The 17,495-nt window shown below is 40.5% G+C and overlaps 1 protein-coding gene and 1 non-coding gene across 3 annotated transcripts; both read left to right on the top strand.

Annotated features, from left to right (window-relative positions):
* The first annotated feature begins 40 nt into the window (after nucleotides 1–40).
* Nucleotides 41–16,476, top strand: LOC145479658 (uncharacterized). Of its 2 annotated transcripts, XM_081458071.1 has the most exons (13): nucleotides 41–493; nucleotides 879–955; nucleotides 2,240–2,343; nucleotides 2,735–2,809; nucleotides 3,781–3,912; nucleotides 4,865–5,005; nucleotides 5,621–5,710; nucleotides 6,654–6,717; nucleotides 7,364–7,451; nucleotides 9,121–9,208; nucleotides 14,274–14,351; nucleotides 14,711–14,826; nucleotides 15,356–16,476. In XM_081458071.1, the coding sequence occupies exons 1-13, from the start codon at nucleotides 339–341 to the stop codon at nucleotides 15,489–15,491; spliced, it is 1,344 nt and encodes a 447-aa protein (XP_081314197.1). In that variant the 5' UTR covers nucleotides 41–338; the 3' UTR covers nucleotides 15,492–16,476. The 2 variants fall into 2 exon arrangements, with proteins under 2 accessions (XP_081314197.1, XP_081314199.1); XM_081458073.1 differs by lacking the exon at nucleotides 879–955 and having other exon boundaries at nucleotides 355–493.
* Nucleotides 8,626–8,697, top strand: Trnag-ucc (transfer RNA glycine (anticodon UCC)). The gene has a single exon. It is a non-coding gene; the product is annotated as a tRNA-Gly (tRNA).
* Nucleotides 16,477–17,495: the final 1,019 nt, after the last annotated feature.

Raw genomic sequence — 17,495 nt, 5'->3', positions numbered from 1 at the left:
TCAGTACCTTCCGGAAGAAAAAGTGCCGGAAGATATCGACTTCTTCCGATACAGTCCGAGGAGCCAGGACTGTCAATAACAGAAGCTTGCTATTTTCTCGGAGGCTTCAGTTCTATGAAACAACCTTGAAATAAAAGCATCTTTGTACTTTAAGGAATTCCACTTTCTGAAGAAGCCTGATTTGGGCTTATCATTAGAAATCTTGAAAATGCGAAACAGATACGAAGTGACACGAAGTAAGCCGATCATCGGCCGAAAATGTATATTACCCTTTGAGCGAGGACAGCTGACCAAAAATACTGTACATCGGAGGAAAGCCGGTACGTAACGGAAGTGTCATGTCGAACGGGAAGTCGCTGGGAATCTTGGTTTCTTTAGTAATTATCGCTAATACAGGATATCTACAGCTAGTTACTTCTAGTGGAAACGATATCACAGTGGCAGATTTCTACAATGAAACTACAGTTAGTCGCATTGCTTTCGGAAGCTGCAGGTAAAATGAACGATGAACACACAAAATGGCGTCACCAATTGTGCCATCTTTTTCCGCAATGTTTTCAACAACTATGCCTTTCGCTATTTCATGATTTTCCTTTTACTGTACGACGTTATACTAGGAAAGCGCTTGGAAAAGCACTGAAGGCCCGCAGTGTTTACAGATAGCTCTTTTGGCATGGAAAAAGCGCATATGCAGGTGTCTAAAACCCTGCAGGTCTTGTCTTTTGAGAAATGTTTGGATTTCATTTATAATAAGCTTAATTAAGCTTATAATATTTAATTATATTTAGGCGAAGTTGTAACTGTATTTTTGGTAATTCTCCCCTCGTGTTACTAGCCATGAACAAAGGAAGTCATTTTGTCTTGTATTGTAATTGTAGTTTTCCCAAGAGACCTCAACCACTGTGGAAACATATTTCTGATCAACACCCAGATTTATGGGTTTGGCTTGGAGACGGTATGATTATATGTCCACCAATAAAACTTAAAAACCAAAAAATCCTTGAAATCACTTGGTGGCTACAGCCCCTCACATATAAAAAGTTGAAGAATGCCTTCTCCCTCTTTCCTAAAATTTTAAAAGAAGAGCTTAGTGAAACTCTGATAGACCTTATCAAGGTTTTGGAAGTCATCTTAACAGGTAGGCAATATGTCAGAAATTACAGTGTTTGTATGGGAATCTGAGTTCAAATATGGCAAACTTGTAAGCCGTGTACAAGTTTGCATACTATTTATCACTAATGTATCAAAAACAAAAAGCGAATTGACGCTTTGCAGCACAGTGCAGCTACATCCCTTGAATTTGGTGAATGCACTCCTTTGTCTAGTATCTTAACTTTGCTATTCATAAATTCTTCAGAATTCAAGTTTTAAGAAAATTATTTGCTTCCAGATTCCCGTACAGACACACAGTAATTTCTGACTTATGTTGCCTTAACAAGTTGGCTCCCAAAACTGTGAAGTGATATTAATTAAATGGTCTATTGGTGTTTTGAAGTGTTTATTTTAACCAATCTATCAAGTCTGCCTTGTTCCCCTGTTCATTCTTTCCATGCAACTTACTACATGTAGGACAGGCTGAAGCCTTCAAGTGATTTCAAGGAACATTACATGTTTTGCTTTTGTTAGTAAACACAAGAAGAATTTACCACAAATAACTTATTAGTCCCACTACACCATCACTCACCCTTGTGCATGTTTCCCCATTACTGGCTTCTGATACTCCCTACCCTGTATTAAATGAAGACAATGAAAGCAAGTCATCTTTACTATCATTCATCACTCACTATTTAACAACATTTTGTGACATAAATTAAGTGATACCTTCCTTTGATGTGAGTGCCAAAATCATCATTATCAAGCTACATGTACATGTGCGATAACCTTACATAACTTTCACTTGACTACTGACTCATTGGAAAAATTAATATATACTGTAAGTTGAACCTTGGTCTCACTATTTTTGGAGTAATGGGATGGGGTGGGCTCGCTACTTTTGGGGGGGGGGTGGGGGGGGGGTCGCTTCTTGTAGGATTTGTGAGCAACCACAATTTTTTTGCCATTACTTCCGGGAGGTGGTCACTTTTGGAATGTTATGGTATGTATTCTTTGTTAGCACTTGACCTACATTTCTTTATTTAGAAATTGATGGTCAAACTGCCATGTATATTAATGTACATAATAATACTGTATTACCTCTGACAAATTCTTATTTTCCATGTCAATATCATTGTTTTTGCAGCTGTATATGCTGACACTAAAATAGTTCCACTTATGTGGAAACCTTCTCCTCTTGGTGAAATGGTAGAAAAATTCAATGCCTTGAAGTACTCTCCAGAATATCAGGTTTGATATCAATAACTTGATTAATTAATTGATTATAATAATTAATTCATGAGCAATTGATGTACAGTGTATCAGCCGAAAAAATAATGGAAACTGCATGATTATCAGACAAGGTCAAAGAAAACTGTTTTTGCCACATTGATCACATATCAACATGACACAATTTACATCTACAAATGTACATTCCATCATCATGTTAATTATACATACATGTTTTATCAATAAAATCATTTCATAATTATTATTGCTGACCTATTTGTTTTGTGCCTTTGCTATTTTGTGTCAGTTCAAGAAAAGGGAGTCGCAACTGTGTACTGTAATATAATTATGGATTTCACTTAATCAATGACATATGTTTGGTTCTTGTTGTTGTTTATCAACAAACCAATAGGATTTCCTGGGAAGTGGTGTTAAGGTGTTGGGTGTTTGGGATGACCATGACTATGGAATGAATAATGGAGGAAAGGTTTGTTATTAATAATTCAGTTTCAACTTGTGAACTGTACCCTGGTATTTCTGTCACCTTTTTAACCCTGTCCCCAAACAACAAATTAACTGCAAAGATGTTTATTGTCATCTCTGATTTTGGTACCCAAGATTGAAGCTGAACTCTCAAAGGCCACCTTGAAACATAAAATCTAGCATTTCTGTCTACTTAACACAATTAAGGAGGCACACAAAGCCAAACTTTCAAGATAAACCAGTTGAGGCTTTTTTAGCATTTAGCATTAAGCATTCTCCTCATTCTTTTTCATACACCCTCTTCCACTTTTTCCTGGCCTTTCAGTCTCTGCCGGGATATCTTATTTTAGGAAAAGTGTCTCAGTGGTGGGGTGGGTCAATTTTTCTTACATTCCCAAAGCACCAATTCAAAGATTTATTGGCAGTAGTGTATCTCTGGTCCAATTTTTCCCATCGTACTTGTCTAGGCACGACAAACCTTTCCTACTCCATCACCTAATGATCAGAAACCTGCCATCTTGTAAGAAGTGATGATGCCACAAGCGGCAAAAGCATTGCTTTCTGTCTACAGACATAAATTAGCGCGGCTTCTAGATATCATAATTCCACTGCCATTTAAACAAGACTGGCTGATGATTTGCTGCCTCGTACTCACCCTGGTATATATTCTTCTGCTAACAAAATCAATATGTGTCATACAATTGGTTAGTATGATCCTTTATGCTATGGAAGGAACATTGAAGTCCTTAAGCTTACCAAATCCAAGAAAAGGCTTGACAGATTGATCCTGTACCCTTTGTGAGTATCAGGGTAATTGACAATGCAGCCGTGCCTTTCAAATGCATCTCTTGTGGTTTGTCACACAAAAGAATATTACAAAAAACGTAAGAAAAGAACTTAAAGTAAAGTGGAGATGAGACATAAAGGAAACTTGTATAACACAACATGAACAAGCAAATCTGTTGAACTTTTCAGCATTACGGAGATCGTCTTCAGGCTCAAGGCATTTATTTAGACTTCCTGGATGAGCCAACAGAGAGCTTGCGGCGAAGAAGGGAAGGCGCGTATGTGTCATACAGCTTTGGGAGTGGCAGTAAAAGCGTGAAGGTAGCTTTATAATACGTTGCATACACGTGTAACGCCGCGTCCACTCTGTGCTGGATAACTTGGAAAACGCAGCTTTATTTCTACGGCTAGGCCTACCGTCCACACTAATCCGTCACGAAAATGGAGCTTTTTGAAAGCGGAGCTTTTTGAAAACGATGACGTTTACGATAATCATGTGATTTCCTTGCCCAAGTTTTACTAAATCCAAAATGACCGGTGATTGTCGCGTTTTTGTAAATTCAGTCGGCGTAGTGTGGACGAAAAACATTTGATGCGTTTTCAGAGTGAAACCTCCGTTTTCAAATTTCTCCGGCTTAGTGTGGACGGAACCTAATATGTAGTTTGTTAAGAGCCACTTTCAAACGAGATTCGTAAAACCAAAACCAAAGCACTCACTACGCTACGCAATTGGCTAAGGATACTTACGCCACCTTGTCATCCAATCAGAAGTAAAACCAAAACCAGTCGTGACGCGTTCGCACACGTTTTCCCGCGCTTTACGTCAGCTGCATGTATTTGCGTCGAGTTTTGATTGGTTCACTGTATTGCCTGTACTCTTTGTGATTGGGCAAAGTAGAGCGGTTTTCAATTGAGTGTCGTAAAACCAAAACCAAGCCAATTACTTACCAGTTAGACTACTCAGCCAATCTCAATTCGTAGTAAAACCAAAACCAAAACCAAAGTAATTGTCTAATTACTTTCGACACTCAAATGAAAACCGCTCTAATTACTTTGGTTTTGGTTTTACGGCACTGGTGTTGTAATTAGAAATAAATGAATAGATAACATTTTTCGTAAAGCATAAGTCAGTTTGTGCGAACGCGAAATGATGTGATAAATCCACAGGCGCGTATTTCCACAGCTCTTTTAAGGTTTTCCCAAACATTTTCCTTGTGAATCTATAACTCCTTTAGTCCGCTTATGTTTTAAGGCTTTGTGCTTTTACTCATAGTTAATTCTACTCGACACACGGTCACATCTCAAGTGGGGCTTGGATTGTGACATTCTAGGAACAGAGCAATGGGCGTGGCTCGAGAGCCAACTGAATGATCCTAACCCGCCTAGGCTGACTATCATTGGCAGTGGAATTCAGGTAAAATGTAAACGTTGAACAATTGTCCTTCATAGCTCTGTAGTCTGTAGTAATTAAGCTGGAGTGTCCGACTCAGCCTACTTAGAAGTCGTTTTCTTGTCGAGCGCGCTACAGCCCGGAACGTCAGAGGAATTGCCATTGTTTCGCCCGGACTGATAGTCGGTTCTCCCGGACTGTTAGCTCCGTGGTCAATGGATTAAAGAACGAGGAAATAAACACTTAACACGATTTTGCCCTGCCCATGCATCAGTGTCATTGTGCTTTTTGTGAGGTTGCGTATAGACTGCTCATGCTCCATACATCGTGTGTGTAAACCTTGATCAGCGATATGTTCAGTTCAGGAGAATTCAAACTGCCACTAATGTCAACTGACGCGAATCCTCGGCTCGTTTAACTGCATGCTGATGATAGCTGATAAGGACTCAGTCAATTCATCTCGCTAACGCTCGTTGACTGTCATTCAGAGACGCGTGCTCCCAAGGAAGGGTATCTATATTGTCTGAAAACCTCAGGGACTTCTGTTTGGTTTTAATTAAGGTAGGGAGCAGGGCTACAACAAAGATTATTTCTTCATTTAACCTCTTTTTTATCAAATGACTATTCTGCCACTGACAGGTCTTATCAGACATGCCATACACAGACAGATGGACTTCTTGTCCCTCAAGTTATGATCGTTTGATGTGGCTCCTACAGAGAAATCCAAGGGTAAGTATAACAATATACAACTATAAGTTGCCCCCTCTATGAAGTGTCATGTCTATTTCGCTATTTGTAACAACACCATCGGTGCAGAACGGGGAAAAAGGGCGTGAATGATCTTGATTTTGAATCATAGGCGTGTTAACCACCAGGTCACACATTTTTTAGAATCAAAACTGGGATCGATTTGGATGGCGCGTACTAACAACTCCACATATCAGAACCAAAGGATTTCCTTCTGGCCAATCACAAAAATGCACGTAACCCAATGAATCAATCATAAACTCCAAGAAAACTTTGCAGCGGGTGCCAAGCGCGGGAAAACGCCTGTACAACTGCACTGGTTAATTGGTTTATTCTTGCTCTCGATTGGTTGGAATAAAAGAAAATCTTTCATTCCCCAGAGCAATTTTCGCGAGTTATGTTCAGTCTTCAATCAGAATCTCAGTAGATGCTAGGATTTGTTGTGCTGAAATTTAAGTTTTAACCACCGTTCACGTAACACATAAGTATGTGACTGTGTTCATTCGAGAAAGAGAAAATAGCTTGAGCGCCCGCTTTTAGTACAATGGCACCAAGCGCTCAGTGGACCTCGATTGAATCTTCACTGTTAATTCCCGTATCACTGTATTAAGCGAACAGAGGTCTGGCAACGGCAATTTTTTGGTATATTCCAGACATAATGAAACTACAGTGGACTCCCGATAACTCGAACCTTCAGGGGAAATAGAAAAAGGTCCGAGTCATCGGAAGTTCGAGTTATCGAGAGTAAAAATAAAAATTATATAGAAAGTGGCCTAAGGTGAAATGGAAATTACGTCGAGATAGCGGGAGGTTCGAGTTAGCGAGGGATCGAGTTATCGGGAGTCGACTGTATGTAAAAAGCGATGATGATCTTGCAGCTATTTTTGCAGTCTTTCTGACCATTGTCCTCGTTGTCTTTGTATAGGTGATTCTTATTAGTGGAGATGTCCATTTTGGAGAGTTTGCTTGCTTGAATAACACGAGCACGGGTAAGGTTTTCGGTTTAAAAAGAAGTCAATTTGACTAAGAATGGAGCCTAATTGCACAACGCGTAATAAGCAAAATTCCACTTTTTGTGAAAATAGAAAGGTTTGAAAGGAGTTGTTTATTGCGCTTCGAACCTAGCTGAGGTGCAGTTAAAATTCATTTATCCAGCTGCTAACGAAATCTGAAAGAGCATTTGTTGTTTCATTTGAATATCAACCTTGCCGTGTACTAAATGACTAAAAAAGCCCTGCTGTGTACATAGGTGCTTGTCTTCTGAACAACTTCAATATCAGACAAATGTCGCATAGGCGAGGAAATTTTCTTTAGAAATTATCTGTTAACCATCCATTTTTTGTTGATTCATGGCCAGAATAATCATCTTGCACGACCAGAGAAAATTGCTTTACCGTTAGTGAAAAGTCTGTGAAAAGTCAGGAATTTTCTTTATTCCGGTGGTGGCAACCCTGGTCATTTTCTACAAAATGACGCTAATTACTCAACGTTTCAGCGTCCGCCTATGTTACTTGTGCTTATGCCTATGACCTAGTGAAAACCAGCCTTTAAAATGAACTGTGTATTAGGCATTGCATCTGTCTGTTTCCCGCTGTTATCGTTTAACTTTATTAATTTGTTCTGGACTTGTTTCAGGATACCCGCTTTATGAAGTAACATCCAGTGGATTGACAGCCACGTGTGTCTCATGGTTGTCAACAGCAACGTGTACCTGGCTTCTGGAGTAAGTATAGTACAGATACTCCAGATACCAACACCTGTACAGATATGTCAATCATTTTCCAGATCGTGCCATCTTGGTCCTTGCGTCACGTGGTTTCCCACAGCCAAAACGCGCTTGGTCTCGCGCCACTCAAACTGAAAATATCCCATTTGAATACCATCTTAATCTCTTGGGATTGATCTTCTAACTTCAAAAGTATGAATTAAGATCGAATGAACCTCTGACCTGCTAGACTTTATATTCTCCCACCTCACCTCCTTGGGCGGGTAATTTTCGCGCACTCCGATTAACTGGTTGGCTGATTCACAAGTGAAAACTCCAGGGTCGGGTTGATCGGAAACCGGTTAACACTAACCCGGTATTAAAAGTAAACCGAAGCATAATTTTTTCTTGTATAAAAATGTTTTTCACTGGTTAACTTTTTGTGTAGTTGGAGATTATTCAAACTCAAAACAGAAAGGCAAACAATATAAACAGAAAACCTTACCGCAAAGTTAACAAAGTCAAGTCAAAATTCTCCCTAATCCTGGGTTAGCTTAATTGGCTTTTGAACAACTTGGCCCTGGAAGCCAGACTACATACACTGAACACTACGAGTCTAGCCTATATCGTCACGTGTTCTCATTTTTATTACACAACGCTTGCACTTTTTCCCGGAAAAAAAACGCTTTTTTGTGCGTTAAATTTACCACAAAGGAAAATTTGATTTCTGCTTTGTTCAGCGGGAAACTGATTCAAATTAGATCTTCGAATTCATAGTTTACCATCATCGACGAATTTACAACGAGTTAAAATAAATGAGCATTTGACTTGCTACGATAAAATACGTGAAGACAAGGTTGTCTTCAAAACATACAAGGGGCCATTCACGGAAGCAGTACAAAACACAATGGAGTCTTATCTTGTTGAGGTTGACACCAGACCAAATTCCCTGGCGTGAGCCGACGAGTCACGCAATAAATGCTGGTCCAAATACAAAACGACTTTGTTTAAACGTAGATTTGTTTAGCCACTGAAATACTCAGAAATTGTAGAATGTCGACGTCGAACATAGAATAAAATTCGGCGATCTTTACAGCGAGCGATTGTTTTCACGTTCGAAGGCTTCGAATCGCGAATCATAACCTGCCAAGAGAAATTATTTATCTAAATAATTACTGCATTGAATATCGAGGCGTTGGTGGTATAGTGGTTAGCATAGCTGCCTTCCAAGCAGTTGACCCGGGTTCGATTCCCGGCCAACGCACATTACCTCTGTTTTTTCCTTTTTTTCAAGTATTTATTGTTTTTGTTTATTTTATTTTATTTTTTTTTCATTGCTGTCGTCCAGGGTTTTGACCCAGCATATTATATAAATTAGCGAAACAGAAATCAGGCGAGATTCGAAATGAAAAAAGATTTATCACCGATAATCTTCCCAGTAATGCCTTGAAAACTACTGTTCGTTTCTCAATTTCCTATCCGCAGTCTGTAGTCGAGAAATGATTGAAGGATATGGGCAGTTCAAAAATCAAAAATAACAATGACGAAATCAATAACTTAGATCGATTTTGGAGGAAACGATCTCGGTTCGATCCTCTATTACCAATTGTAATTTTGTAATTAGAGAGAGTTGTACCTGTCATTCATATTCTCAGTACCTGTTGCTATTTTTTTTTATTACCTATAGGAATATTCTTACTTCATCCAAGCGTACACATCCATTTATAACAGAGCTAAATTACGGTTTCATAACTATTCACTGGAACGAAGAACCGGTAAGCATGGTAGCGCTTAAGCTTGTTTTGTTGTCTAGATCCGCCAACCTACGTGCAAAGATTCTCTGCCCTGCACCATTCAGTTCATTTCCCGGATCATACGTACAAGAGGGTGGCAAAGGGTTTTTGCGTGACGCGTGATCGCCCCAAAATTAGCAGCGTGATGCGTGATTGAGACCAAATTAACCGCGTGACGCGGAACATAACATCATAACGTGATGCGTGATTTGCTATTTTACAAGAACGTGATGCGTGATTTACCAATTAGATTTCCGTGATAAGTGAACGTTCTTTGAATTAGAAGGATAGCATTCATTCAAAGTAAAAAAGATCATCAAATCGTAGCAGACGTGACACCATTTTCTGGTCTTTTTCGTCCTTTTCTTGACTTCTGATCCCTTTGATCTTCGTAGATCTCATGGTACTGTAGGTCCAAACAATTGTGATACAAATTATCGGAAGAAGTCAACTGAAAATAGTTAAACTTTGCACAAGGACTATGAGCTTCAGAGTTATTTTTGTCCATTTTGTCGACCGATCATTTTTGGCAGTGCATCAGACCAAGAGAATATGATACACCATATCCGAATCCGGCTATCGTATAAAAGGTCTGAACGAATTTCGTCCAAAAGGGCGGAAACGATAACACACGTTAGAGTTTGGTGTCATTTTATACCGCTCGAGAAGACAGTTGTGTAAGCAACGAGAGACTACACAAGGGAAACTTTTGTGTGCCACTTAATGAAGGTCGTCGTAACGACGTAACTGAATTCAAAAGCCACGTTATATCCTTTACAGACATAAAAAAGTTGCCGCACAGAAAAGGTTTTGCAGGTGTAGAGCTTTGACACAAAAATTGCCTGTATATTAGAGCATGGCAAAGGTGGCGTAGACGTCTTCTCAATTCGTATACACGATCTCTGCCAACTTAGCCTGTGAACAGGCTCCCGATTGTGTTATAGGGGAATAATGAAAATGTTTAACAAAACGAGCGGCTTGTCGTTGTACACCTTAGATCTGGATGTCATGAATTTCCCTTTAGGTATGCGAATCACATACCCTGGTATTCGATAATAAATTGTATACCCAAGATCTGGATGTCATGAATTTCTTTTCGTTGGGTATGTTAATCCTACACAGATGGTCTCTTACTAATAAATAACAAAAGTTTTTCTTAAATGCGTCCCAGGTTCCTTTTGATAAATCCGACAGTAAAAGTAAGTAAAGTAAAACTTTATTTTAGCTACCGGCTCAGCCTTCGTGGTAATGCTAGTAACATATAACGAATATTAAACTTGATCGAGGTCCTTAAAAAGTTCCACTCCTAAATATTTATTTTGTTTACGGTGTTTATTTATGGTGCTTTTCTCCTTTGCGCGGGACTTCCCCCGATTGTAATTAATTTCATCTCTTTGGACGCATTGAAGGGCGCCGTCTGATTATTGACTTCATTAGGAGCCTAGGACGCTTAGGCGCGGTCGTCCATACTACACCGGAGGAACTTAAAACGCAACAATTAATCACCGGTCGTCTTATACTTTTGTTTGAGGAAATCTCGGCCACGGGAATCACGTGGTCCTCCTGATCCTATCGTGTTCGAAAAGGTCCGTTTTATAATGTTTTCCGTCCATACGAAAACTCAAGGCCGGCGCTTTCAAATTCCTCCGGTTTGAAGAGCGTTTTCGAAAAGCTCCGTTGTTGTGACGGATTATTCTGGACCGTAGGCCTAACGGTAGAAATAAAGCTATATGCGTTTTTAAATTCCTCCGGCGTAGTGTGGACGGAGTCTGGAGCAAACCACGACGTCAATGAGCACCAACAAACAAAAGGTTTAATGAGCAAAACAATGGCTGTACAAGTGTGTTCAGCAAACCTTTGCGAACGCGAACGATGAGTCGAACTGCTAATTTTTCGTGTTTTCATTTAGAATTGAGCGCTGTCATTACATTTTTAGCCTGAGCGAGATTTTAGAGCCATATGCATCCTGGACAAATTCAATTTTACAAGGCTTTGTCCTCGGCGTGGCCGTCGTCATTGTTAAGATCCCTATATTTGCATCTCGGATGCTGGGAGGTCGATACACTTGTTTAACGACTGAGGTCTGTCATCCTAAGTGGCTGCTTTGTTCTTTGCTCATGTTTTATCCCAAGACCAGTCGACCGCGGGTGACAGTATCGTGTAAAAACCGTAGAAATTCACATACTGGTAAATTGCAGCTCTTTGCCAAGGTTCTTTTTAATTCAGCGATGAAGTTGTCGAGCGTTTCGGTAGGAAGTTTTTCCCTCCTACTGAAACAATCTCGTTTACGTTACTTCGCCGATTTCATCTTCCCTGTTACTACACGGCAATCGTTTGCATCTTCTTCCTCAGCATAGCTTAAGTGGCTTTGAACACTTAAAGGCCATCGTCATCAATAACGTCCTTGAACATAGCGAGTTGATACTCGGGGCTTTCCCGCTCCAAACCAAGTAATTATTTCAGTATTTCTCTTTCCATAGCTTCCAGTACTCGGGGATCTCGCTACTTAATTGACCTCGAATCTAAATGTTGCGGAGACAATGATATCAGGTGGAATAACATTGAAAATTGTGATGCTTTAGGCGGCGAGGCACCGGAAGTTGTTTTCGCTCGTAGGCATTCGTAGACGGTTACGTTGTCGGCGAATTTGAACTACCTTTTTCGCTGCAACATGTAATATTTGATGGCAGAGAGAACCTTAAACGAACGTCATCAATCAAGGCTTAATCTGGCTACTGTAACTTGAGATACACAAGGTGAACGCGTATTTTAATATATAACTGTATGTATAGCATAAATTACAAAGCCGTTACAAAACATAAGCGTGCGTATGAAGAATGTTTGGCAAATTAGCATATTGTAAATTTAACGTAAGGTATGTCCGCCATTTTGAATAATCAAAACCAGCCTGTGTCAGAAACTCGTTTGTCCAGTTTGGCTATGACGTCGGTGCTTTCTCATTGGCTCTCAGCCAAGCATTTTGTTCTTTCGCTTTATAAGTGCGACACCACCCGGATGGTTGGGCGGTCAATTTACTCCACCGCAATATACACATCTCTCTTAACCTCTTTTAAAAATATACCTACACATCCTACATCGCATTAAATCCCCCACATATACCTGCACAGCCCACTTCTCATTAATCCCTCACATATACCTACACAGCCCACTTCTCATTAATCCCCCACATATACCTACACAGCCTACATATTATTAAATCCCCCACATATACCCACTTAGCTTACAGCTCATTAATCCCTCACATATACCTACATAGTCTACATCCCATTAATCCCCCGCATATACCTACACAGCCTACATCTCATTAAACCCTACATACACCTACACATCCTACATCTCATTAAATCCCCCACATATACCTACACAGCCTACATCGTATTCATCCCTACATATACCTACACAGCCTACATCTCATTAATCCCTCACATTTAACTACACAGCATACATCTCACTAATCCCCCAAATATACCTATACAGCCTACATCTCGTCAATCCCCCACATATACCTACACAGCCTATATCCGATTAATCTCCCAAATATACCTACACAGCCTATATCCCATTGATCCCCCACATAGACCTACACGGCCTTCATCTCATTAATCCCCCACATATACCTACACATCCTACATCTCAATAATCTTCATATACCTACACAACGTACATCTCATTAACCCCCCACATATACCTACACAGCTTTCATCGTATTAACTCCCAGCATATACCTACACAGCCCACATCTCATGAATCTCTAACATTAACCTTCACAGTTTGCATTTCATTAAATCGTTTCTGGAGTCATTACTCATTATATTCTCATGTAGAACCAAGTGGTCTTAAGATATCTTGGAACAAGTAAATTGACTATCGCTATTCAAATTATCTGTTCACTTAGCCCGGAAACAGGCTGCCGGTTGGGTTAATGGGTTTAGTGCAAACTAGCAAAGTGTGGTCTAGGGGCGAGGGGGGGGAGCCGAGAGCGGAATGGTGACGGGGGGGGAGCGCAATTCCCGGAATTCCTTTTTTCGTACTTAACGGCTCGCTTCGCTCGCCGGATGTTTTTTTCCGCCCTCGCTGGGAGCATGTTCGCAGGCTAGTTGACTTGCCTTGCGTTCAGCCGTTCGAACGGATACCGTAAGGAACGTTTTTGCGTGAGAGGTCACATTTTTGCCGGTGCATTTTTGTGGCTGAATCGGCAAAGTTCTTCTTTTAACGACGCTGTTAGGCTCGAGAAAGTAAAATTGGCGATGTACTTACTTCTTTTTACGTGACGCATGATTGGTGAAAAAAAATTCTCCGTGATGCGTGATGTAATGGAAAAATTCAGCGTGATGCGTGATTGGTACTCCACCTTTGCCACCCTCGTACAATATGTTGCTTTGTACTGTTTTATAAATGCGATTCAACAGGGGGTCTTTGTTTACAATGATCATATCCCGATCAATCTCCATGAATATCATTCCTGTATGTTGAAAGGGCATGCACAATTAACTGTCCCAAGCAATTTGAACCCGATGTATTGAACACTTATTGTGCTAAGGGGGGTTTAAAGATTGAGTTTTACAACGAATGCATTTATAAGCTTATTAGCGCGTTTGCCACCCAGAAATTATGCAGTTCTTGGAAGCCAATTTCTCCTCGAATATTACACCCAAAGAGCCAAAAATTCCACCAATTACTAGATTTCTCAACCTCCTACAATGTTTGTAGGCAATTCGTGTCTAGCGTGATGCTTTGTCAGCATAAAGTCGTATGTTAAGGAGAAAAAATCTACACAACAACCAACGATTGCTCTATATGGTTGTGTTGAAAAGTGGTAGAAAGAAATTATGATAATTGTTGACTTTGGTAGAAAAATGTGAAAGATAAACCAGTGACACAAGCGGGTCCGGCTTGTAGTAACCAAATTTTATTTTTGACATATTTTTTAGCCAGTAGAAAATTTGCGAAACGCTCTGAGAAATGGTCAGTGAAAGCGTGGATAATGTGAACCGTTTTTTTTTTTTTTATTGCTCCTCTTTCACAGGTCTCTCTCACGGTGGAAGTACGTGGAAAAGCTGGAAACTATCTTAAGCAAACTATATCACTGGGTCAATTAGAGAAGGTAGGGCTGATGTGAATTTTTTGTCGTCTAAACCAAGTTTCAAATAATGGCCGTACTTGTTAACCAGGTTTTATGTTTCATACTTTATATATATCTCTTTAAGATAAGAATTTGTACTTTTCTCTCGTCTGAACGCGGTCTACAGTGACTCCCATTTTATAGTCTATCCACGTTTTAATTATAATACAGATAAGCCTGCGTATTGGTGATTACATATTCTCGTGTAACTTCAATTCGGCCCTAAACCATGCATATATTTACATCATCTCGGATCTGCCAGCTAAATTGTATTGTATATATACGGAAATGAAATCATAGAAGGTTAAGTCGTAACCTAACTTTTGTTTTCCATTCAACAGACGAGAGACTTCAGGCGATGTCCACAGAAAATTGCAGACCCTCCAGTCATCAAGAAACTGATTTTCTACATTATAGCCACTTGTATCCTAGCAACTATCTTTATAGGACTTCTAAGGTAAGTATTTTGTTGTAGAGAAAAACTTACTGCTTAGGTTCGAAGTAATGCTTGCAAGCAGCCTTTGCCAACAGTAGTTAGTTCATAATCCCGGCGCAGAGGTTTCTTTTGAAACTAATCACCTGTTTCAACGAACTCATTTGGTCCTTAAATTTGCTCCTAAAATTTTACAATGAATATTTATCCTTGGTTTGTAATGCGTGGCGAAAGTCAAAGTGGCTGGTTTACTAGATTTGTTCCATGATCTCCGATGTCGCCGCCCCTGAATTACAGAATGCGATAATAATTCTGTTGGGAGAGGTTGAAAAGGACAGGAACTGGCGTAAAATGTTTTGGCACTTACAAGCGGTACTCTTGCCCTTTGAGGCTTTTTTTAAAGAAAAACCGCCCCGAAGAATAGGTTCGTTGACGCTTCGCGTGTGAAAATCTGATCGAGATGAAAAAATTAGAAAGAAAATCTCTGCGACATACCGGTAAAACACACATGCGCATTTTTCATTTCTTAACTGCCAATTGTTCTTATTTTCAGGTTTATCCTCGTCATCCTCAAAATCATTTTAATCAAGATTGTTTTTCCGCTACTTGGAATATCTCTTCAATCTGCCGCTGCGAGCACTGGCTCCCAACACGCCAAGCACAAAAACAAGGTCATCAAAAGTGAATAACCACAAACTACAGCGTGTTGTGTTCATCTTCAGTAATGTTTACCTGCTCATCGGCCTAGTATGACTGCCGTCCGTCCTATGCGCCGCTGGGTGCGATGGAGGAGGGGTCCTGCGGTTTAATTTAAGACACGAAAGGCAACCATCAATTATATGTATTAGAATGATCAGGCTACAGTTGAAATTCCATTTAAATTGAATATTCTAAAGTTCGCTGTGACTACAACTTTGTATAAAAGTCGAATTATTTTATACTACTCTTTTCAATTTGGGTTGTTCTATTTAAACTTTTTGAAATTTAGCAGTGTTCTTAATAATTGTTTACATTTATACGAGATCGAGCAAGTCGCACGGAACAAATCGCTTGATTTTTGGATGTAACGGGTCAGGACTCGTAAGCCTGCGCGTGTCCTGATGCCCTGTCCACACTACGCCGGAGAAATTTGAAAACGCAGTTTTATTTCTACGCTGAGGCCTACAGTCCAGACTAATCCGTCACAAAACGGAGCTTTTTGAAAAATGTTCCGAGAAATTTGAAAACACCGGCTTTGCGTTTTAGTGTGCACGGAAAACATTTTAAAAACGGAGGTTTCTGAAAACGATGGCGTCACGATAATACTGTGATTTCCCTGATCGAGTTTTCGTCAAACACAAATCCAAAATGACCGGTGATTGTTGCGCTTTTAAATTTCACCGGCGTAGAGATGACGGAAAATATTTTCTGCGTTTTAGAGTGAAACCTCCGTTTCAAATTTCTCCGGCGTAATGTGGACGGGGACTAAGTTGCTTCACTGGCGACACCACGACCAATTCCTATTTTCGCTGTGATTGATCTTGGGAAGCTTACCCTGGGTGCCAGAGGGTTTTTTTTTTCCGTGGCGAACCACGATCGCGGCTTCGCCACGAAAACAAAAAGAAACCTTCGGCACCCAGGGTATGGGAAGCTAAGTTGAAACTCAAGAAAATTAAAAATAAAGTGCGTTTGAAATTTGAATGTTAGCATTATTAAAATCGACTCTGACTGGATTTAATTATTGTCACGGACGGGGAAAAGATTTCTTTCAAGCGTTGAATGTCAGGCTAAGGGAGCAGCTTAGATTAAGCAAAACCAACTCATTTTCTTCCATTAGCGACTATCGGCTCGAGGAGTGTTGTCAGTAAGTTCTTAGCCTGCGAACAGGCTCCCGGCGAGGACGGAAAAAAATTCGGCGAGCGGACGAGCGCGAAACTGAATTCGGAGAGCGACGCGATCGGGGCGGGACAGGGGAGCCTCCTTCGCTTCGTTTGGGCTCGCCGGGAGCCTGTTCGCAGGTTAGTATGTGTCTTTAAATATTAGTTTATCTCAGCCTCAACGTTCTTGGTTCTTACAAAATAAAAAGACTGTACTTGTTTTCCAAGGGACCTTACGGAACCCGTGCTGTTCAACCCAAGGTCTGCTCGTGTTGACAAAAAAAAAATACTCAATCTCTTATCCTCTTACTGACAACACTCCTCGGGCCGATAGTCGCTAATGGAAGAAAATGAGTTTGGGGGAGCAGGGATGGCGCAGTGGTGAGAGCACTCGCCTCCCACCAATGTGGCCCGGGTTCGATTCGATTCCCGGACCCGACGCCATAAGTGGGTTGAGTTTGTGTTGGTTCTCTTCTCTGCTTCGAGGGTTTTTCTCCGGGTTCTCCGGTTTTCCTCCCTCAACAAAAAACCAACATACAGCTGATTCCAGCTGGCTGTAAGCTGTGCTCCAAGGTCACACATGGACCGTATAGCGGCTGCCAGAGGCGCCAATGTATGCTTTCGGTTCGACCTTGTTGAGCTGCGTCGTTGCTGTACTTTGCGACGGCGATTAGCCGCCACAATTGTTGTTGTTGTTATCCCATTAGCGACATGACAATGCCCTATGCAATCGGCCATCCGATATCAGTCCGGAATATTTCTGATATGGATCGCAAGGCGATGCCTCGATGGCTCCCAAAACTTTGTCTTCACGATTTTTAGAAGATGATCAAGATG

Source organism: Orbicella franksi, chromosome 2, assembly GCF_964199315.1.
Source record: "Orbicella franksi chromosome 2, jaOrbFran1.1, whole genome shotgun sequence".
In the NCBI taxonomy this organism is placed as follows: Eukaryota; Metazoa; Cnidaria; class Anthozoa; order Scleractinia; family Merulinidae; genus Orbicella; species Orbicella franksi.
Note: the sequence above shows the minus strand (reverse complement) of the source record. Positions and strands in the feature narration are given on the sequence as shown.

What these genes read in the sequence shown, in the direction of transcription:
- LOC145479658 (XM_081458071.1), top strand. Translation starts at nt 339, where the DNA reads ATGTCGAACGGGAAGTCGCTGGGAATCTTGGTTTCTTTAGTAATTATC. An exon ending in ATGGGTTTGGCTTGGAGACG is followed by an intron (nt 956 to 2,239) that starts GTATGATTATAT and finishes TTGTTTTTGCAG; the next exon opens with CTGTATATGCTGACACTAAA. An exon ending in GAATGAATAATGGAGGAAAG is followed by an intron (nt 2,810 to 3,780) that starts GTTTGTTATTAA and finishes TGAACTTTTCAG; the next exon opens with CATTACGGAGATCGTCTTCA.